Consider the following 23,191-nt stretch of genomic DNA (forward strand, 5'->3'; position numbering starts at 1 on the left):
TTTGGAAATTAGCTTATTGATTCCCTTCAGTTGGAGGGTGATTTTTTTGAGAACACTGGTTTCTTACTGACTCCTGGCTCTGCACAGTGAGAGCTGGTGACTGAGATTAAAATTAGGCTGGGAATAAAATCAATAAAAAGCTTTGTAACTTTGAAATTTCCATGAAACTCTCAAATCAAATGTTTTTAAAATGAAGTTGTCTGAAGTAGCTCAGGTTTCCATTTGTTTGTGTCACTGGGAAGATGCAGCAGATGAAGCCCGAGCTCGGAAGCAATTAAATGTGTCAACTGCCAGGTGAAGGGAAGAAAGCTTAAATCCAGATGGTTTTTCTGCTTCAGGCTGGAGGGTTCATAGAATAGAACCTCTTCCAAAGGAGAAGCCTGCCTGGTCAAGGCGAGGTCCTGCTGTCCTGCTCAGCCTTGCCATAAATGCAGCTGTACTCCTCATCCAGACCTGCAGAGCTCCTGCAGTGAGTCCTGGTGGGAACTCTTGTGTTTCCACCCTGCTCCAGCCCAGCTGCAGTTACCGAAGTGATTTTGGAGATGTAGGATGGCAGTAGCAAGGCACTGTGCCAGGAGCACGTGTGACCATAGCTGGGCTGACACAGACCTTTTTTGTGTGTTTATTCTGTGCTTTCTTACATAAAGGTGCCCCAAGAAGGAAGTTTTGTCCACCTTTAGGTGACGAGGAAATTGCATCAAAGGCTGCAACAAACACGAGACATGTAAATGAAATGCTTCATTTATCACTAATCTGGCAAAACCTGCATCACTCCTGTGCTTCAAGGGTTACGAGTCAAGCAGTTTTTAGCAAGCTGCTAATCTGCTGTGCTTGCTCTATAGTTATAGTTGCTTGCTGTCCCAGGAGTTTCCAGCAAATGCTCATACAATCTGATTAACATGGTTCACATACAAAGGGCGCTGGCCTGGGGACTACCACGTCTCATTAATGGAAATGAATTTTTCATGCCATGGCTGCTATGTCTGTCTGTTAAGACTTTTCATTTCTTTTTCCAATTCTGTCTCTTTTCTGTATTGTATTATTTTTTTTTTAAGCAAAAATGTCTGTATGAATTTTAACAACTGGTTATATTACAGGACTGAGAGTTTTTATATTTGCATACTGATGTTATTTTTACTAAGAAACAGATGTATTGGCAGCAGAGGAAAGAAAAGGAGTGCAATGGCATGCATTTGTGTTTATATTGAACTCTTTAGCTCTGATTGAATGCTGGATGAGTTCAGCTTAAGGATGAGGTGGCTTGATCTGTTTTTGGCAGCAGTTCTGCTTTGTGTGGGAGGTTGGGGCAGGTGACCCTGTGAGGTCCCTGCCAGCCAACATTCTCGTGATTCTGTGAATTGTCAACTTTTCAGTGTCACTTTCCATAATTAATTCCAGTATTGTTATTGAAGTATCATCCCATATCCTTAATAGGCTGTAACTTGTTCTACTGTGACATGAACATGGACATGTTCTGGTTTATAGCTGAAAGCAGGGACAGAAGGTTTAGTCTTCTCTTAGCACTGTTCCTTGGGGTATTGTGGATTAATGGTGCTTTTTAAAGACAGTTGGAGAGGAAGCAATAGTACATATTAGCCAGTATGCAAAGTGACTCTGTGACTGGTCATCCACAGCTGCTTTCCTGCGGCGTTTGTTAACATTTTTTGCTGTCGGCAGATTGCCATTTTCTGATTACTTTGTTGAAAGTTCCCAAACATCACTGGCTGTCTTGTCCAGGGTGTGTACCTGGACACAGGTATCCAGCATCTTACAGGATCATCAGCCCCCATTTAGCTGATGGTGTAGACCTGAATTAGCAGAAACCATCAGCCCTTCTGCTGATGCACGGTTCCCCCTTCAGAAGGGAATTGCTGCCATACCTCTAAGCATCAGTTACATGCTTTATAGCCTCCTTTAACTCAGTGTACTAGGCTATATGTTTCTTGAGTATGTCCTCTTTTTTCTTGTCATAATGCACACTTTGCTTCTCTTCATCTGCTAATGTCTCTAAATCAAAAAGTTCTACAGCATAAACAATTTGAGCTGTAATAGCTGCGCACAACCCTGGCCAAGTATAAAGAAGGTTTATGAGAAGTTTTTCCTCTACAGTCACTGATTTGTTGTTGTTGTGTTTTTTTTTTTAGATTCTAAGGTGTGTATCACGCTCTTCTCTAAGTGGTCAAGAAGTGTTACAGTTGCTTTTTAAGAAATTATTCATTGAGAAATGTGTATAGACTAACAGTATAAATAAGCTCAGTCGACTGGCAGTCTGTGATAAGTTGTGCATAGATGGAAGTTTGACTGTCAGCTTGAGTGCGTCAAAAATGACCAGATCAGGCTGAGACTGAGAATTGAGGAAATCTTTAGGATAATGGACTTCTCCAGTTTATTTCTTGCAATGGCCTCATCTCCATACAGCAGAGCAGGGCTGAGAGATTTCCCTAAATAATGACTGGGAGACCGTCAAAGAGAGGCTGAAGATTAAACCATAACCTAGGCAGCTGTGCCTCTTCTCCCAAGGATGTGGTCACACTTGGGTAGGATGCGGCTGAAAACAGCATCAGATCTGGCTGCTTTTGTGGCTTTGTTCCAGGAGGGCATAAGTAAATTGTGATGTTCTTCTGAAGAGCTACTGAAAGCACATACATTACTGATATGTGAAACTTTACACGTAGATGTACTTCATCACAGACGTCAAACCTGTGGCAGAGCTGCCACAAGATAGAAGTGCGGAGGAAACTGCAGGAAGAAGGGGTGCTTCCTTTAATTCTTAACCTCAGGAATCCACTGGGGATTCCTTTGTTGACCTGAACCAACACATCTCGGATTTTCTTTTTAAGAGAAATCATAAACCCATTTCTGCGTGTAGACGCTGGCGGATTCAGGATGCTGAATGTCACACCATGTTGACTATGTGTGAAAAAACATGTTCTGATAAATTCACGGGAATTGGACTCCATGCAAAATTACACCTCCAGGCACACTCAAATGACCAAACTCTTGACATTTCTCAAACTTGACAGCTTATTTCAGTGGAGATTTAGGAATAAAAAAGGTCAAAGGACACCAAACATATTACCGCTCTACTCCGCCTATAGCCATAGCAACACTAAATCTTCTAACATTACATCCTGGGGCAAATGACGGGTTTCTCATTTAGGCCCTAGAAGCTGGAGTAAACAAGGCTTGGGAAGAACAGCTGAGGGAGAAGAGGAGTCTTAGGGGAGACCTTATCTTCTCTACAGCTCCCTGAAAGGTTAGCCAGGTGGGGCCGGTCTCTTCTCTCAGGTGAGACAGGGAGAAATGGCTTTAAGCTGCACCAGGGAAGGTTTAGATTGGATGTAAGGAAACATTTCTTCCCTGAAAGCCCCGACACAGCTGCCCAGGGCAGGGGTGGAGTCACCACCCCTGGAGGTATTTAAAAGCTGTGTAGTTGTGGCACTTGGGGACGTGGTGCAGTGGTGGCCTTGGCAGTGCTGGGTTCATGGCTGGGCTCGCTGACCTTAAAGGTCTTTCCCAGTGTAACCAACTGTAGCCCTGGTTCGTACCTGACATGTTTTGGTTTTCTGAAATTCCTTTCCCGGGGATTTTCTGTAAACAAGAGACATGTTTACATTCTTTCCCTGGGAGGGACTTCTTCTTGATGTCCCTTTGGTCTGACCAGTGTGGTTGAAGAGGTTTGTGTTCGCTTCACCAATCGAGTTGGTCTGGTAGTATAGTATAAAAAGGGGGACACATCCCAGCAACAGAGGAATCACTTTCAGCCTTCTGAAGTCGGGGTCTCGGTGTCGTCGTGGTGTACAGGAGCGTCGCCCCAAGCACGTGATTGTGCCATTGTACGGATCCCGTGCGGGGTTGTTACGAACCTCCCCCGGGCTGGCCGGGAGCGCTCTGGGGCCGGTAAGGCGTGAAGAGCTCGACTGTCCCCTGGCCGGAGTGTGGGGTGTCCGTGAGCCGCGGCAGGTGCGCGGGGACACAAGCGTGCCCTCATAAGCTCGGGCTGCTGCAGCAGTTGCCACGGCAACGTCACTCCCCGCACTTGAGCTTTAACATTTTGAGAGAGTTTGCCCAGAAAATAAATTTGGCGTGATTATGGAGTACACTTGCTTGTTTTCTGAGTTCTTTGGATGCAGATCGTTGAAAAGAGCAGGAAATTATGTTACTGCCTTACTGTTTTCTGACATAAAACATGCACAGAATCATTAAAGCTGTCATCTATCAAAATATAGTAAAATTCCAATAAAGCTAAATTGTAAATGTTGCCATCTTCAGCTCCGTAATATATTATTTTTAAGGGTTCCCTGTCATTGTTGAACTTGATAAAACTGAGTAAAATCCCACTGAGCAAGAAATTAGAAAAAAAAAATCTGGAAAATGTAGTACTGAAGTAAGGATTTAATTTTTTTATACAAGTATTGACCTATTTTTCTGCAGCAAGTTAGAATAGCACAGGATGGTGACAGCAGGAACATTTTTGTGTGTGTCTATCAATATTTTGAATGTATCATTTAAAGTCTGGTTTTATCCAAACAGTTGCTCTTGACATGAGACATCAGGGCTTCATATTTCCTCTGTATCTCTGATTTCCATGTGAAATGTTGCTAATAGGAAGTTCTGTCTTCTGTAATAACCAGCTAAGTTTGAGAAGATGATCCTAAACCTCTAAAAACTGGAGCACTTGGAGCAGATTGCCCAGAAAGGGTGTGGAGTTCCCTTCACTGGAGATACCCCAGAACCATCTGGATGCCAATCGTGTGCTGTGTGCTCTGCGATGACCCTGCTGGGGCAGCCGGGTTGGACCGGGTTAAATTGAATTGTTTCCCTAATGCTCCATCAGCTTGTTTGTGGGTTGTGGTTTCTATTTTTGTTTGGTTGTTTTTCTTTCCCCAAACAGAACATGTTAATATTTTCGCTGCAAGGTTTTTGTCAACGATTGTCTAAAATCAGGAATGGAGTTGATGCCTGTGATGAGGCCAGATTCCTGTTTTTCTTGTTTGTAGCTCATCCAGAAAAGTGACCTTTTGATTCTGGTTTTCTTTTGTTTGTTTTTGTTGTTAGTTGGCTGGTTGGTTGTGGTTTGGGGTTTTTATGAGTGTTTTGTTTGGGTTTTTTTTCTGGTTTGTGGGTTTTTTGTTCTTTACAAGATATGGGTTGAAACCACATCGTATTTTGCAATGTTGGTTTGCATCTTTTGAAGTATAGCAGACTCCCACTAGCACACTTTATTACAGTGTAGTAGCTTGCAACTGTACGGTTTCCAAATTTTTGAAGTTAAAATGGCTTTTTTAAAAAAAATAATAATTTAAATGGGATTGACTGTAATTAAAGAGAAAAAAGAGTTTGAAAAATATTAAAGTGAAATGTGCCCAAGCCAAAGACTGGCAATGTAAAAATTTCCGAAGCAGAAGTGAGTCATATAAAATTAACTTTCTTAAGAAGTGCTGTGGCCTGTTAGTACAGCTATTGCTGTCAGCATTTTCAAGTTAAACACCATTTACAATGATTTTATTTCACATCAAATTCAACTATAAGCTTAAATGCAAATGCCCCAATAATAGTTTTTTGTCCTGGTAAAATTTTGTATTTTATTTCTTTCAGAGGCAATTATAATGTCTGGGGGGATGTAATGCAAAATATATTATTGATGAAACCTTGAAGTTGGAAAACTACATCTGTGCAGGCAAACTGGGTATTAGGTTAGTGCACAGACAGTCAGTGAGAGGAGAAACGGGAAAAGGGAAAGACTGACGTTTTGGAAGAAGAGCTTTGTGTGGGATGGGCAGGAGCTGGGGCAGAGTTTTGGGAAGGTAGGTGGTGGGGAGGTGGTTTGGGCAGGAGGATTTCGGTGGCAGGGCTGGGGCCTGGTGCAAGGGAACAGAGGTGTGGGACAGAATTTCTTCCCTACACCCAGTTGAAGAGCAGCGTGTAACTGCACGTACACAACACATCCCTGGAAGTCCTGATTCTCTGTCTGCTTCTCTGCTTTTAGAGGCACTGAAATCCTATCCAGTGCCCTTCTCAAGGAGAACAGCAGGGTCTGAGTGCTGATTCCAGTGGAAAAATGAGTGATTAATTCATGAACTAAGAAACTGGAGTGTTTTGTGTGTGTGGCTTCTCTCTCCTTGTTTGGCGTTGTCATCCTGACGTTTGCAAGTCAGCCAAAAGAGGGAACAGTGAGAAAACGGAGCTGTTCCCACCCTAATGGGAGGAGGGAAGAGCTGTCCTGGAAGCAAAGCAAAGGCAGCAGCCCAGCACGTCCCGCAAGAAATGCACAGACTCCTTAGCAGAGCCATTTATACTGATCCGATTGCACTGCAGCTTTAATAAACCTCCCTGGTAGACTCTGCATATATCACAGATGCCGTTAGCTCCTGTAGGGCAGTAAATATATCTGAGTTCCGTTTCAGGCAAATAGGTATTTGCAAACTAAACGTGTCTGAGAATGGGAAAGATCTGTGTTAATAATACACGCCCAGCATATTAGAGACCAGCCGAGGCTGCCTTTTTGTTACCTGATCCTTGTCTGCTGGGGAAGGAGGGGCTTCCTGCAATCTTTCTGCAAGCCCCAGGAATTCAGAGGGTCTGAAAAGGCAGCAGGCAAATGCATCCATGTTCCCATGCACATCTGGATGGGCCAGGATATTACAGCTCCGCAATGCATTTGATAACAGGCATATTAGCTCCTGTTCCAGCTGGACGTTCTAGTGCACAAGTCTTATCAATCAGGGTGCACCCCAGACCCTGTTCTTATTATGTGGTCGTCCTTTGTGTTGGTATTAATTGTATCCTGGTCCACATGGCTGTTGGTGATAGAATAAAATCAGTGAGAGATTTTGGAGAGGTCAAACTCTTCATATCGTTCATCTGTGCCAAAAAGGACTTGCTGATGAAGAGACAACTTTAGATTCAGCTTAGCTGTGTTTTGCAGACCTTTCTCCAGTCTGGTCTCTCTGTTGTTTCTGCTACAACGCTGCTCAGTCTTTCAGGTTGCATTCATCTTCAGTGAAATGTGAACAACTGGTGAGTTTTGCCATTTGTTTTTATCTGGTGGCTCTATGGAGTGACAAGATACTTAATTGTCCTGCTGTAACTGAACTGCTTGCCAAGCCCATATCCCAAAGGTGAGGGAAGGGAGAAATCATTACAGCACAAAATTAAGGCAGTGGTGATGGAAATATCACATTCTGATTTTTGAATTACAGGGTAATGTAATGTTGCTGTTGACAAGGGCATCATAATCTCTTCTGCAAACAGGGATTTATGACTCTGAAGAAATTTGTCTAGGCCTGAAACTTGGCATCATCTCGTTTAACGAAGTACTAATTTGTTGTCATACATACTTTAAAGCCTTGCAAGTGCAGTGGGTGTTGAGTTCCATGACAAGCACAGCTATTGGCCCTTTAAACAGGTGATACTGCATCTGCTTTGGGGGTTTTCCTAGGGACAAAAAGATTACAAGGACTTAGAGGAAAAGCACTCTGTTTAGAAGATATTGAGAAGGAAATAGAAGTGAAAGAACCCTTCAAACTGAGATGAGCCAGCTACCCTGGAATTTTCGATTTACGACTGTACCAAGAGGCCACAATGCCTTCAGGAGGATTCCTGGGTGAATTTTGCCTTTTCAGTGCTGAGCACTAAGTGGCTTGAGAAGGAAGGTCTTGCTGTGGGCAGCCCATTAACACTTGCCACACTTCCTGCAGTGCATGAGCCTGCTAATTGTCTCAGCTATTTATGAGCTGCCTTTAACAACTGCAGCACCAGTCACAAACAATGCACAGTAGTATGTTCACATTGCTTTTTCCTTGTTTGTTTCATAGAATGTTCATGTAAACTCACCTTTCTGTTACGGAGGTGTTGGGGGGGTGGCAGGACTTTTAATGAAGATCGTATTCTGTAGTTTTCAAAAACTTTGCTGATAAGGGATTGAAGCAGGGAAAATTGTCCAGAAAAGAAGTTTCTGGTGGTTCCATAACGAGGAGCTCCTATCAGGCAGGATGTAAATGTGTTATTTTTAAGGTCAAAGCACAGGCAGAGAGTTTTGGAATGGGCTCGTTAAGGCAATAACGATCTGATAAAGCTGACTCTCCTCATTTCTTGTGGACAGTTAATTGAAAGGATATTTAGCTTTGGTTTGATACCTCTTTATAAACATTCTCCCCACAAATCAGTGGAAGTATAGAAATGTACATCAGCTTTATTGGTCATCAGCTTGGCTCTGTCCAGTATTCCAGAGTTTATGATCCTCTTTGCTGTCCCTATAGAGAGGCTTTAAAGCTCACTTGGTGCTTATTCAGACTTCTGGCATTTTGCAGTTGCTCTTTTATCTTTATAATAAAACATGTATTTAACAACAATTAAATGTTGAAACAGCTTGCTGGCAGATGGGGTGAATTTTCTATCTCCTGAAGTTTTCAAAAATGTCTTTCAAAAATATGTTCATTTTATGGTCTGTGTTATAGAGAAGACTGAACCAGAGTATTGTAAGGTTTTTCTTGACTTCATTTTTTTTCTGTATTTCCATCGTCTTTTTTCTTGTCACAATTCACTATTGCTGTGAATATGTAGTGTTTTCTTTCTCCTTCCAATTCCAAGCCAAAACTACATTTAATCCACAATGTTTAAGTCATAGCTACTTCCTTAACCAGCTAAATACCAAATACTAAATAGAACAGGTGATAGAGATTGCATGGCACAAATGATCTGTGCCTTGAGAACCAGGAGACCCCTTTGTAAAATTACTTTTGGAATGGTTAAAAGCAGTGCCGGCCCTGATCTCAGATACTTCAGGGTAAGTTGTGCTGTGTCCTTAGGCTGAAACAATGAGCTTAGAAACACTGGTGGGAAAAGTGAAGTTACCAACTGCAGCTACTCTTGCATTCTTTGCATTCTTTAACTAAAGGACATGTGTTGCTAATAAGATCCCATACTCCAAAGACTGGTCTCAAATATAAAACTGAATTGAATATTGATTTTTTATTTTAGGTCATTTAGCTGCTTGCCTGTTTGTTGTTGCTGGGTTGTTGGGGGTTTTTTTCTGAAATGAGGAAACTGGTTTTGGTGCTTTGAATGAAAATTGAATTGCTGAGATGCTAAGATGTGGAGTGGGGTTACTACTCATCTGTATAATAACCATTAATAACCATTTCAAGAAATTTCACATGTATTTTTATTATGCATTTATATGTGGATTTAAATAACCTTTATTAATACACTGCATTGAACAATTATACACTTTTCTTTAGTATCGTAAATACGGGGAAAACTTAACTACCACAGATAGGCAATGGTCAACATTTATAAGCTCAGCAAGATTAATATCTGCCATGAAACAGCATCTTAAAAACTGCCTGAATTCTGGTTTATGGCTAGTACTGGAGTAATCTGCCAAGGGTTTACTTATTTGGCTCAAACAGTTTGTTAAATGACTTCAGGAATTCTAGAGCCAAGATTGTGTGTTTATAAGATGCAGTGATGATTTGCTTTGCTTTGCAGGACAAAACCTCAGTCTTTAATTTCTTATAAAAAGCAATATGGAGTGGAGTTGGAAAGATGAGGTTGTTGGGCAGTTGATATTACCTAGCAGTGATCTCTGTCACCGATGGTTTGCAAATTAATCCTTCCACTAACAGAAGAGGAGACGGAATGAAGGGGCAGATAAATAGCTTGAAAATGAGTAATCTCAGTTTCCCAAAGAGTATTAATGGATGGTTTGGTGTCCGGTTGGTGCTTGGCATCATTTCTGGAGCTGGCATTTTAAAATGCCTTTCTGAACAACCTGGCCGGAGCGGCAGAGTGTTCCTTGGGAGATGTCGAGGTGATTCACAACCTTGGGGATGGCGGTGCTGAAGTTCAGAGGATCCTTCACAGCCGAGAGCTGAGCTAGCAGAGTCCACGACTGCTGGTCGACTTTGCAGCCATTTGTGGATTCCGCTGGAATTTAAAGACTGAATTTGCGATTGTTATTGAAATAAATAATGCAGGCTTTCACACTAATTTAAGAGGCTTTAGTTCAGCTCGCTCTGAGCTCTGCTGCTCCCACTACATATGGAAGAGTTTGGAGTGCAGGGGGGAGCATTGATTAGCAGAGAGACAGGAGCGGTGACTCGGGACGCTGGGCTCTCTTGTCTGTCCCCAGGCTGTGTGGCAGCTGCAGGTGAGGGATGTTTGTGTGGCTGCAGGGGGAAAACAGGAACTGTAAATTGGTATTGTATAGAGGCAGATAGCCTTTCAGGGCGCGACAGGCTGTTTCATTATATTGGAGCTTGCGAGCGGTTTGCTCTCTTCAGAGAGCTTCAAAAAGCTGAATTCCACTTTGCCATTACAGTGGGTTGCTCTATTATGTGGCAATGTTATTTGGAGATGAGTCCTGGAGAGTAAAAATGCCTTAAAACATAAAAATGGAGTGATAATGTAGTGTTGTGGGTGTCAGTCTAGTGTTCATCACTATGAGAGGTTTCATACCTTCGTTTTTTTCTAATTGAGAAGTGAGTCTGATGTTTGAAAAGCCCTAAATTACAGATGCTTATGTGTTTGGAATGGCTATTGTCAGAGTGTGGGGGAAAAGGCACCCTGTTGTTGCAGCCTGTCAAAAATGATTTGTTGAAAATTGACTTTGAGTGTTTGTACTGGAGGTCAGAGTTCCCTTTAGAGGGCTTCTACTTCCATAGAAATATCCAGAAGTGCCACAGTTGTGCCTTGCTATTAAAAGCATGATTTTGTTACAAATACTTACCTGGCACTGCTTTTGATTCATTAAAATGGGAAAAGTGAGTGGAGCAAAACAGCTGGGACAATTTCTAAGTAAATTCATCAGTCATTCAGGAACTATGCATTTAAAATACCTATAAATAATAGAATGCTCCCTCTAAATGGAAGTCTTTTATTGATATGTAAGTACAGTGTCACCCTGAAGTTTCTTTTTAAATTTATCATTTCCTTGTGTTTAGAATCAGATGAGGCAATTCATATTATTTCCAGCTTTTCAACTTCATTTTAGCAGCATTATTTTGCATGGTGTGTGAAATGAAATTGTTGCACACAGTTGTTAAGCTTTAAAATTACTTTCAGGTAACAAATAATTGTTTTGAAAACTCCGAGCCTTCACTCAATTTTTTAATATTATCTCGAGGACTGACAAAATAATTGGATAATTTCAGTAGTTTGCCATTGGCACTTTTACATTCCTTTTATTCCTATTCTTACAGTATATTTCCCATGAGGATGTTCATGGGACTGCTGATCCTACAAGAGACAGGACAGTGGAAATGGAGGGAGTGAAATACTGAGAACTCAGTTTTTGGGCTTTTTTTTGTTTCGTTCTCTCAGGTTTACAAAGAATAAATAAGCGGTTTATGTGTGCTAACGGAAACAAACACTTCGGTTTTAAATTTTGTTTTAATAGATAGAAAGATGGCCTATCACAAGGTGAATGCAGACCAGAGAGCACAGGGCCACTCTCCATACCTCGACAGCGATGAGCTCCAAGCCACGGCGCTGGAGCTGGAGTGGGACATGGAAAAAGAGCTGGAGGAGCCTGGCTTCGACCATTTCCGACTGGACAGTACAGCCCAGCAGCACCTGGGGAACTCACAGAGCCCTGACCTCGACCTGGAGCCCATCCAGCCTTCCTCTTCTCCAAAGGGAAGATTCCAGAGGCTCCAGGAAGACCCCGACTACGTCTCCCACTACACGAGACAGGCACCAAAGAGCAACCGCTGCAGCTTTTTTCGGATACTGAAAGTATTTTGCACTGCTTTGGTTTTATTTATTTTTGGGATTGTGATAGGATATTATGCACGCAAGAAATGCCCTTCTCCCCCAGCATCTCGAGAACCAAACAATCCTCATATCTACCGTGAAATTCTCAAGGAAATCAGAGCTGAAAACATTCACCGAATTTACAGGTATGTACCTTGGCAGGTTTCTTGTCTAAATGCTCTCAGGTGCCACTGTTAAGGCTTCACCTGATTTTTCTTTTATGTGGAATCTTATTTACAAACCCTGACCTTTTTTTTTTTTTTTTATTTGTTTGCTTTTATCGTGATGCTTGGGAGATGTTCATAAGCATGTACAAAATCAATTTTTTAATAACGCAAATTAGTGCTAATCGTAATAGGTTTTGCTTTAATAGTGTTCTATTGCTAAATATATTATCTTTAATGTAAATGAATTGAAAAACACAGATAATTCAAATGGAATTGAAATACAGGCAATAGACCAGCTGTCCTAGATCCAGCTGACTGCCAAACCACACTACTGAAAAGCAAGGTTGATATGATGTTTTGTAATATTTGTTGCTTTGAGAAAGCCCCATCTAATTTTTGGCACAAAAGTGAATTCTAACTAATATTTTTTCTCTATATGGTAAATGAAACCTTTATTCTTGATGGGTTTAGGATGGAAAAATCGACCTTTGAACGCTGAGACATGGTGATTTGTTGATTTTTTTTTTTTTGTTCTTTATTACCTGTTTTAAGAATGTAAATTTTTGTAAAATATCTGGGTTTGACTGGGTTTGATTTTATCCTTTTTTCAGTGTGGAATCCTTTCAGTGCTTTGACAAGTCTCTATAACGTATTTCTGTCAGAGTATAATCACTTTTCTGTAGCAGTGAGTGTGGAAGAAAATAGTTTTTCCTGCCAACTTTTGAAAGTTACTTCTGTATGGGGAGGGGTGATGAGTTTATTCTTGGCTTCTGGCATGCAAAGTTCCTTTTTCGTGTTAAAGGTAATGCGTTGCAGATTTTTGGTCAATGTCAGTTCAGAAGCAGCAGAACTCCCATAGCTGAAGTTAGAAAAGATTGTTGACATGGTCATCCCAGGAGATGTTACTGAGTAGATCAGAAATGCATCAGAAGTAACCACAGGGGTGTTCTAACAACATTTGTCTTTTATTATATTTGCTAAACCAAGTCTTAAATCCTGTAGTGGGTAATACCAGGTTTTGAGCCAACACTGTTACTAAATTCAAGAGAAAAAGTAAATATGAAGGGTTTCATGACAGTTTTCATGTACAGAACTGATTCTACTTCGTACAACTCTAACCATTTTCATAATGGGAAAGGGTACAGGGGAAAGGGTCATGAAAAATGTTGATTTTTAATGTAAAAAGAGAACTTCTTTGTCTTTCAGAGAGTAAATCTTCATCACAACCAAAGCATTGGAGCCCTAAGATTGGGTATTACACAAATTACAGGAAATTGCTGACGTGTCTGTCAGACTCAGGATAATACTTCAGTAATTTGTGTTTGGGGACTGGGAATCACTTGCCATCCTGTTATTTCAAAGGGTGGTTTAAAAACATCCCTTTTCAAACCCTTTATCGCTTGTCAAATGATTTCAGCTTGCTATTAGGATACTATTAGGAGAATCTGGATTTTAGGTAAAATGAATTATATAAATATTTTAAAGCTTACAAAACTTCAGTAGTTGCCATCCTATAACCTAATTCTTAAGATTTGGGGTTCTTTTCTATTCTAATGGCATGCTTTCAATAAGAGCAGTTGAATATTAATTTGGCTACCTATCAATTCTGTATACAAATATATAATCAGTGCTTTTGGTGTACTGCCTTTCCCAGCATTGTTGGTCTGAGACAGCTCTTATCCCATGCCGTGTTCAGTTTTTTTTCCCCAACATCTGTTGGGCAGGAGTCAGAGTGACTGCAGTGAAACCTGAGTGTCTGTAGGTCTACGAGCACAGAACATGCAACATATGTTGCTTGAATAAAAAAAAAGAAAAAAAAAGAAAAAAAAAGCCCCAACCTGACAAAATCAATATATGCAATATATGTTAGTGAAAAACTTCCTTCAATAAAAAATTTTGAGTACTTGGAATAAGTGGCAGCTGCTTAGGTTGCAACTTCTAATGTTACTGAGCGTGACATTAATTTAATTTTCGTTGTTTACTCCTTAGATCAGGCTCAGATGTTATGGGAGTTTGCTAACAGTCCTGTAAAGGAATTAGGAGGGAAAAAAAACCTGTTTAAGAGACACAGAGGTGCCAATCAAAGTGCTGGGGCAGACATCTCCTTAATGGCCTTGAAGGTCTGGGGTGGGAGTTTTCTGAAATCTTCTTGTGGTTGGGTGAAGCTTTGAGGATTTGACCCTTTGCACTTCTAAAGAGGTGGCAGAAGTGCTCCAAGGGACTTGTGTTGGTTTTGTTTGGATTTGGACTGGATTCTGTGCGAGTTGAATGGAGCCTGTCTACCAATACCTGTTAGGAATGGAAGTGGTTGAGTCCCCATCCCTGGAGGGATTTAAAGGGCGTGTAGATGTGGCATTTAGGGACAAGGTTTAGTCACCTTGTCACTCAGCAGTGCTGGCTTAATGGTTGGACTCAATCTTAGAGGTGTTTTCCAACCTAAACAATTCTGTGATGGTGCAATATATCTGCAGTTTGTGTTCATGGGTTGCTGAATTGGGATATTCAGGTGTTCCTGTGTGATTTCTTCTCTGGAGGCTGCTGGTGGGCTCTTCTCTTGTCAGTCCCATCCTGGCTGGCTACATCATGCCAGCTCCATGATAAGGTTTTTGCTTTTCCCCAGCAGACATATCAGAAATTATTAGGTAAGAAAACTCAGTGTGTTGGCTTTTATTCCTTCAACTTTGCACCTTGTTTCCCATGGAATGGGAATGCTACAAAATTTCCGTGCAATTTGTGTCAGCATTATCTCTGTGAGCCTTTCTGAGCATCTCTCCCCACTCCCTGTAGGGAGGTGCTTGCATTGTTGATGATAAAGGGTAGAAATCTGTTCATTCCTGATGTTTCAGGGGTTTCAAGATGAGTTGTTAGAGGTGCTTGAAGGAGAAAAGTAATTGCCACAAGAAAACTGGAGAGTTTTTCCTCAACTAGCACGCTGCATTTTAAACTGGGACAAAAATGAAAAAAGAGACCAATGTTGTTAATAGGATTCAGTCAGTAAATCAGACCATTCAGCGGTGTGAATACTACATTTGTTCAGATACGTATTTTTAAAGAGAAACAATCTTCTCCACAGTACAGGCAGATTCAGATCTGGCAAAATCACTCATGATTCTGCCAACCTCACTGGGCTGATGGTAATCCAGTAGTTATATCTGTTTGTTTCATGAATGTAACTTTTCACAATTTTCTTCTGGAAGATACGTGACAAATTTTAAGTTCAAGTTAGGTGTAACTTGGCTCTCATACTGCAGGGTGGGTATGAAAAGGGCATAAATCCCACATCCGAAGGAGGCGGAAGTTGAAACGCGGAATACTTTGAACACTGCTTACGTTTATATCCGTAACCAGCAGAACTTACCAGGGCTAAAGAGATGGAGAAAGGTGGTTAAACTGATATGCAGAAAGCAGGTTATCTCCTGGGACAGATGGGTTGAGTTCTTGGAGGCTTTTTGGAGAGCGTGTCAGGGGGGCACGGCTGGAGAGGAGCGACCTATGCCTCGAGCTGTGCTCCCCAGAGAACGTCTGCGGCTCCAAAACGCCGTCACTCCACTGGGAAGGGCCCTGCTCTCCAAAGGGATGACTGCATTTAGGTGTACAGGTCTCTACACTTTATTATAAATGCTGAAGGTCAGAGGAGGCAGACCTTCAAAAACACAGAAACGCCCACTGCCAGCTTCGGTAAGCAGCATGCTGCTGAATTCTCAAAAGTAAAACTGCAATGAAAATATGCAGAATTTTCAAATAAGATCTGACTTTCTAAAGCTACTTTTTAAAACGACTCTCTGCTTTTGAAAATCCAGCTGGTTTTTTTTTTCCTTCTCTGTATGATGTATATAAAGTTACTTTGATTTTGTTGCTCCAAAACCAAATAAAAATGAAACAATCCCATTTTATTTGGAAAGTATTGGGGCTACCATAATTTTTAGGAGGTTGTAATTATGGGGTTAGCTTCTGTAATTTAAATGGATAAATAAAGAATTATGTTGAAAAGTAAGAATAAAAGAAACAGGCACTCGTGTTGTCAGTGGTAACTCTGGCTGTGCATTATTTATCAGATTAGCTAATTGCTCTCATGTTTTTAAAATTCTTGTGGCCTTATTGAGCTTTGCTCGATAATTACTTTCCAAAATTGTACATCTTGGTTATTATCAGGTTTTTTGAGGTACATCTTCCCGTGATTAAAACTGAGATGAGGCACAGAGACAAGAATCTTTGCTTTGCTGTCCAGCCAGTCTACAGAGAAGCTCCTACCTTCAACTCTGCTTTTCATCCTGCCTATTCTCACTCAAATGCTTCCTTCACTATCGTTTTTCCCCCCCTCCGGAGCAATAGGGAGGTTTAAATCCCTTCATAATACATCCAGTTGTAACTAACTGTCCTTTAGAGGCGTATCTGTTCCTTATTCCAGCTGGTAATACCACCTGCGGAATCTCCCAAGTCCATCTCTGGCAAGAACTGATTTGTCGCTGGTGCCTGCTGCCATTCATAACTTAAGCTTAATTCTTCAAAGGGCTTTGGGGGAGCAGGAAGCGGCTGCTCTCCTGTGTGTCATGGCCGAGGAACACAAGTGCCAGTGCGGTGAGAAAAGGACTTCTCCTTGTGTTTTCCTCAAAGTGAAGTGAGAAGCTTCCATAGCCGAGTGTTTCTGGTTCTCTGATCAGTTGTAATCAGCACTGTTAAAACCTTGGGGCTTCGAACCTTTTTCCCAGGTAAAGCCTGTGAAATTCGTACCCGAGGAGCAAAGATAGCCCGGATCTTCTTGTTGAATTGGAGTTTTGGAGGTTTGGACCGAGTGAAAGGTAGGGGCTGGTGGTCGGCGGCTGGCCTTTGTGGCAGGACTGAGGAGTCGCTGCAGGAGCAGAGCCTGCTCAGGAGCGGTCTGCGCCAAGGGGGGCTCTGGTGGCTGCTGCCCTGGGCAGAGGCTGTCGTGCTGAAAATGTAACTCAGTCAGTGCCCGCTCCGTGAGCAGCTGCTCCTGGTTTACAGAAACGCACTCGGCCTCTCCGTGGCAGCACGGTGCTGGCCCAGGCCCCTGCGCCCTTCGTTCATCATCGGTTTTGTCCCCTGCACGCAAATTTTGGGCTTTTTTGTCACACCAGCAGCTCAAAAGAGCACTGAGAAAAGCAAACCTCAGTGGGAACTCATCCTGGATATCAGTTCCAGATGTTTCTCGAGTTGCTGTCAAAAATGCAAACATTAAATCTAGTTAGGCTGGGTCTGAAGCCAGGCCTGCTTCATCTTTGGAAATGGAAATGTCGGCATATTCCCAGGTAGCCAGGAGCTCCCTGGATCTGTTCATTCCCACTGCGGAATCACTTGGGATTCTCTTCATTCACATGATAATTTTGAATGTGTATTTATAAGTATAAAACCCCTTTTGAAAGGAGATAAGAGCAATATCAGACAACAGAAAGTTCCCACTTATTCCCCTGCCACCTCCCCATTGAAGAATGGCTCTGGGAACATGGGGAGGTGTCTTTTGTGGAAGAAAGATGCCCTGTGTGACCCAAATGCTATCTGTGGAACAGAGACTGGATAAATTTAGGCTTCAGATACCCACTTATGTCAAATATGATTTCTTTTTAAACCAAAAAAATAGGTTATGTCTGTATTTCAGAGGCGTTAATGGAAAGGCTTGTCAGTTTTATCGTTTTCCTTGGTTTCCTTCTTTTTTTTTAATTTTCTTTCTTTTTCTTTAGATAAAAAAGGATGCATTATGTCGATATAATGCATGAGAAGGACTTGTAACTTTGATCCTGTTAGGGTCAGCTGCAGCATATGCTTATAATATTCCTTGTCTTTGTTCAAGAAATGTCCTAGCTTATGGTTTACTTACCACTGAAAGGACGTGTTTCAAGTCCACCATGTGTTTCACTGAGAACAATTTTTCTTTTTAGTTAGTTATTTTTTTTAACAGTAACCATAAAAATGTATCGATTTTTAGATGTTTGATTTGGGAAATCATTTACAGCGAAATCTGGTTTTCTGTATCATAACAGCATCCTTTGTGAATTAAGTACATAGTGCTGCCTTAAAATAATTTTCCTAAGCAATGAATGTTTGATTTCCTAGTCAATAAGTGTGATATGTTAATGAATTAGTATCAATAAGCTGTATTATGCCACATCAGCATAATAAGTCATAGGTCCCTTGATAAATTTACTGTCTGTCACAGCCTAGATGGATGGCTTTAGTCCTGCTGCTGTACAGTGCCTTGTGTTTTCCATGAAAAAGCGACGCTGGTTTTTGATAGGCTTAAAGTATAAATGAATTTTGCTCCGATCACTTATTTTCGAATTGCCTAATCTTACTTATTTTAAAGCTAAAGATCACCTTGCTGCAAATGCCTCACAGCCCTCGTGAGAGGAGTGTGGTTAGGGTTTAGAGTGGGAACCAATTTCCATGGCCATTAGCTGTCTGCTTCTTTACCATCCCGCCTAAAGTGTGGGGCAATTTAGTCCCAATTAGAACAGCAATCCTGAGTGGTGACAAGTGCTACTTGCCCTAATAGATGATGAAATGAGCTGTGCCAGCGTGGCTGAGGGAGTAATTTGCTTTTTAAAGGTCTGGCATTCCACATTCCTGCCTGTTTGGGGTAACAGAGGGATTCTGGAGGGCCTGGTGATGCCTGGAGTCATTCTGTCAGCTGGGCTGCCCCAGGACATCTTGCTCTCCCCTTTGCCTGCGGGTGTCTGGTGCTGTTTGAAAAGCTCAGATTTTCAAGGGATCATTTCTGTTTCAGGGACAAACTGGAATGGATGGTGGAACATCCATGGATTTCAAAAATCCATCCATTTTCAGAAACTTGATGAGTGGTAGGCTCTGTACTTGGCTTCACCTGAAAAACAGAAATACTTGACTGGAGACTGCTGAGCAACTCTGACGCTAGTGCTGGCTAAGAGGCAGTATTCAGAAGCTAAAGAGTTACTTGCTTTGCCACCTATCATTTTTATAGATTTAACCAAACCACATTTTTCCTAACAGAAGGAATCTGGAGGAAAAAACCCGCACAGCCTGCTGAGGTGACAGCCAGTTTTCATTGTAGGCCACACGCTTCCGTTTGGTAGATTCCACAGGGTGAAGAAATTGGACAAAGTTGTCCTTCACTGTCCAGTGAATACAAGGAGGATCAGCAATTTTGGCTGGTGGTCCCAGGGTTGTGCTTATAACGATGGGGAGGAACAAACCTTGCAGAACAAACCCCCTTAGCAATTTAATTAGTGATACATGGACTGTCTAATTGCCTAATTTCCTGAACAACTGCACGAATTTCTCCTAAAATCCAGGAGAAATCTGAGAATGGGTAATACTATATCCAAAGAACAAAAGCAAATTTATGAGTGTTTTAGGATCCTGTCTCTGCTCTGAACTTCCCACCATTACAGTGTGCCCAGAGGGTGGGTTTTTCCTCGGAGGAGATCATGGCAGAGGGCATTGCAGAGTCCCTGAAATCTCTGAAGCAGCCAGCAGATTCCTGTTTAGGATGCATCCCTCATCAGCAGGGTGTAAAACTGAAGTCCATGGATACTCCTGAGATCCAGCCTTTCAGTGGAATCTGCAGTTCCATGGTAGGCACTGCAACAATAAGCAATTAGTTTCCTGCCTGTACACATAAATCAAATTACCAAAGCCCTGGGAGGAAGGAGTTTTCTCAGCCCTTCTTGGTGGTGCTTTGACATGCAGTTCCCTGCCATCAGCACCCATGACAGCTATTTGCTGGGAGCCTGATAAGTGAGACTGCTGAATTTGACTAACTGCAGTTTGTTGTACTGTATTAAGTCACTGTTCATGCAGCATTTGTAACTGAAGGTTGCTGGGGAACATTGCTCAGGATCGATCAGGGATAATGAAATTGGTATTGTCTGAATAACAATCAATTTTAATGGTGGTGTTCTGCAGCAGTCTTCCATTAAGGGGCTTCTATTCTCAGTTCAATTCTCTTTGAATGCTGATGAGTTTCTGGAATGAAACAAATAAGGATTGCGTTGAAAAGTTGGGGCTTTCCCTGGCAGTATTGGAACTTGGGGAGTGTAAGACTTTTCAAAATTAAACAAGTTGGCTTTTTTGAATTTCTAGAGTACTGTTTGTGGACACGAAGTGAAATAATGCCTCCTGCTCTGTGTGTATGTCTGATTTCTCTCAGTCTCAGTAATGGGTCGTCTTTAGATATACATTTTCAAGTCCATCCTTCATATAAGGATGTTTCCTTTCTCATCCTTCATGTGAGCTGCTGTTTCCTTTGGACACATCCAGTTGCTACAAATTTACATAGGTTCCTGTTCAAGTTAAAATGCCGACTCATACTCTGCTTGGTTTATGAGTATTTCTTCAAGGCTGAAAAGGCTGTAATTTTCCAGTAAGATGGAATTTTCTCTTTCCATTCTTTTTTTTTTTTTCTTTTTAGGGAAACATAAAACTTGAAAAATGAATTGAAATGTCACCATCAAAATAGAGTGTTCAAATAGCTCAGAAGCAAAATTGTTTGGAAATCTTTTTTCTTGGAGACCTCATGATTTTTTTTCTGTTTGGGGAATTTGGGGTGTATGTGCTGATGGTTCACCACAAAGCAATGTCTAGTCCTTGACCAACTTAATGTCTTTATTTCTCTTTTGTGAAAATTTGTTACTTAACAGAGTAGGGACGATAACAGAAACAAAAAAAGGAGCATTAAAAATAGCACTTGACGATCCTATTTGTTCTACGTTTTTTAATGGGTGCTCAATCTCCATTAGCCAGCCAGTTGTGTGAGGCTTCAGGAGAAAGGTCACTACTGCTGAAAGGGTCATGACCCCACTGCAGATTGAATTCTCTCCAGGAAATTTGGGAAGACTCCACAGACAGGAGTTTGCCATAACTGCAGTATTTTACTGAGATCTGGGTCTAGAGGAAGAAAGTGGTTTGGAATGTCTTTCCTGTTGACATGGCTGCAGACCCCTGCAGTAATCGTCTCTTGTAACGCGGAATTGGTGACGTGGCCAGAATTTTGAAGCACATTACCCTGACTCAGCAGTCCAGTACTGGAGTGATGCTCCAGGCAATGTCTCATTTTGCTGCTGCAAAAGCCCACAGACTGGAGAAGCCCAGGACTTGATCAGAGTGTGGAGAGGTGAGACAGTGGGAAGAAGGATCAATCATTAAGAATGTGTAAGGAGTCCATGAAAATGTCGGTGTGCCTTTGATGGGCGTTATTTTCTTTGTTTTCCAGCAGCGCAGCTGTGCTTTAGCGGAGAGCTCAGATATTTACAGTTGCAGTTGTGGCCAGGCTGGAAGGTGTTCCCAGTGCTTCTGGAATCTGTTTCCTGTCCAAGGCTATGTGAGGCAGGGCTGATGCAGTGCAGATTGAGAGCATTTAATTATTGAAATAGTTGGCTGAGTGCTATTTGCGAGTAAAAGGTGGTCGCTCCGGGGAGTCACTTGTTTCATGGTCATTTGTTAGTAATCGTTATTGAATGCTTTTATTTTTAATAAATGCCAGCCTGGGTGATGGGCCTTGTGATGTGCATTATTAAATAAATAGGCAGGCTTCAAAAAAGGCCATACAGGTCATGAACAAAGTTTCTGTTCCCTGTCAACTATTTAGGGAACGAAGCAAGGAGCTGAATTATTCATAACATGCTTAGTGCAAGGCAAATGGAACCTGCTGCTGTGTTGCTAGCAGTGCAAATAGTGACCTAAAATATACAAATGGTTTTCTTCTGTATTATAATGCCTGTTTTCCTTTACTAATATTTCTGGAAGCTATTTAAGAAAATTAAACCCTGTGACAAAAAAAAAAAAAAGTTACATCTGCATGGTTCCTCAGGATCCTAGCACAGACCCTGCAGGGGATTTTGTTTCTAAATTATTCAGTTAATGTGCTAGGAAGATAGATAAGGCCTGGTGTTAATACAGGTATTCGTTTTGTTCTTGTGGAAAATGTGTGGGTTCTTTCAAGAAAAAAAAATCTAATAACTTTTGTAAAGGCTGTTTCCTCCAGACAGAGACACATCTATTTGCACAGCTGTCCATTTCTGTGTGGGGTTTTGTGCCTGTGCGAATACCTTGGTGTAATTTTGCATAAAAGCTGGATTTCTGTCCTTTACGCAGCACTTCTCAAAGCTGTCATGTATTCCAGGGCTTGGCACCACTTCTCCCTGTGGTCATGGCTGAAGCCTGATTGTCTTCTAATCCCAGGGCCAGCAGTACTTCTTGTGTTCGTTGTTCCTTTGAAGTGGTGAAAACTCAGAGTACCATGATGGCTGTACTGTAAATGTCCAGAGTGTTATTAAGGGCACAGTCCTTATATATAGATACGGCTTGGGGGGCTTATCTTGTTCATATCAATGTAAGTATTACACAGAATGTAGGATGAAGTTAGTTGATCACAGTGCAGCAGTATTTCCACATAACAAGAAGAGACCTGGGGAAGAATCGAGCATGAAGGTACAAGTAAAAGTACATAGCACAGAAAAGCTGATAAATGGAACCGATTCCTTTATGGCTTTGTTCTGTTGGTGGATGTTCTTTAGCCAAACTGTTGTAGGGTTCGACACAAGGCAAAATGTGCCTGTGGTTTAGAAAACGTGAGGTGAGAGGATTTAGTGATTTCTTCCTATTTTTTCCCCTGATCTCTGTGTTTCATCACTCTTTTCAGAGCTGGTATTGAAGCATACCATGATGAAGTAAATTTGTGACATAACTTTTTGAATGAACGCTTTTTTCCCTTTCCTCTTGAGCTGTTTTTGCTAGGATGCCTGAGGGGGCTTGATATTAATAGTTTGTCCTGATTAACAAACTGAACTAAACCAGAGGGTTCGGGCTCTGGTGGCTGCAGGAGCTGGGGTGGAGCTGGGTGCTGTCACAGAGCTTCTGGAAGGCACAGGGAGCTGTTCATGGCACTGTGAACAGGCTGGGCATTATCTGGGATTTGCCGCTCTTTGCTAGCAAAACTTTTTAAATTTTTTTCTTTTTTTTTTTTTTTTTAAGAAGCAGACTCTGTTAAAACAAGAATCATTTGGTATTATTCTCGAAATACAAAGCTAAATAAATTAAATCCTCCTTTAGTCTTGTGGATTTGGAAATTGGTTTTACATGCTTTTGTCGCATCCTGCCCGGATTAGTCTAAGTCCCTTTTCCCCGTTTTTGCCAGCGCTGCCGCCTCGGCAGCCGTGTACAGATCACAGCTTCCTGAGGAGGAATGAGGCTCATGGAGGGCTGGGTCTCTCTTCTGTCTCTCTCATTTCCTCCTGACTCAGTGTGCCTTGACATTAAAAAGGTTTCTCTGTGTG

The 23,191-nt window shown here is 41.7% G+C and overlaps 1 protein-coding gene across 1 annotated transcript in view; it reads left to right on the plus strand.

The window, feature by feature from the left end:
• Nucleotides 1-23,191, plus strand: part of NAALADL2 (N-acetylated alpha-linked acidic dipeptidase like 2) — a 438,547-nt gene that overhangs the window by 196,974 nt on the left and 218,382 nt on the right. Inside the window, exon 5 of the mRNA XM_066193760.1 lies at nt 11,402-11,903. Coding sequence (XP_066049857.1) covers nt 11,410-11,903 — 494 coding nt within the window. The 5' untranslated portion in view covers nt 11,402-11,409. The remainder of the gene's footprint in view (nt 1-11,401; nt 11,904-23,191) is intronic.

This window comes from Chamaea fasciata, unplaced genomic scaffold (genome assembly GCF_029207755.1).
Source record: "Chamaea fasciata isolate MVZ Bird 193981 ecotype frontalis unplaced genomic scaffold, bChaFas1.0.hap1 SCAF_11, whole genome shotgun sequence".
In the NCBI taxonomy this organism is placed as follows: domain Eukaryota; kingdom Metazoa; phylum Chordata; class Aves; order Passeriformes; family Sylviidae; genus Chamaea; species Chamaea fasciata.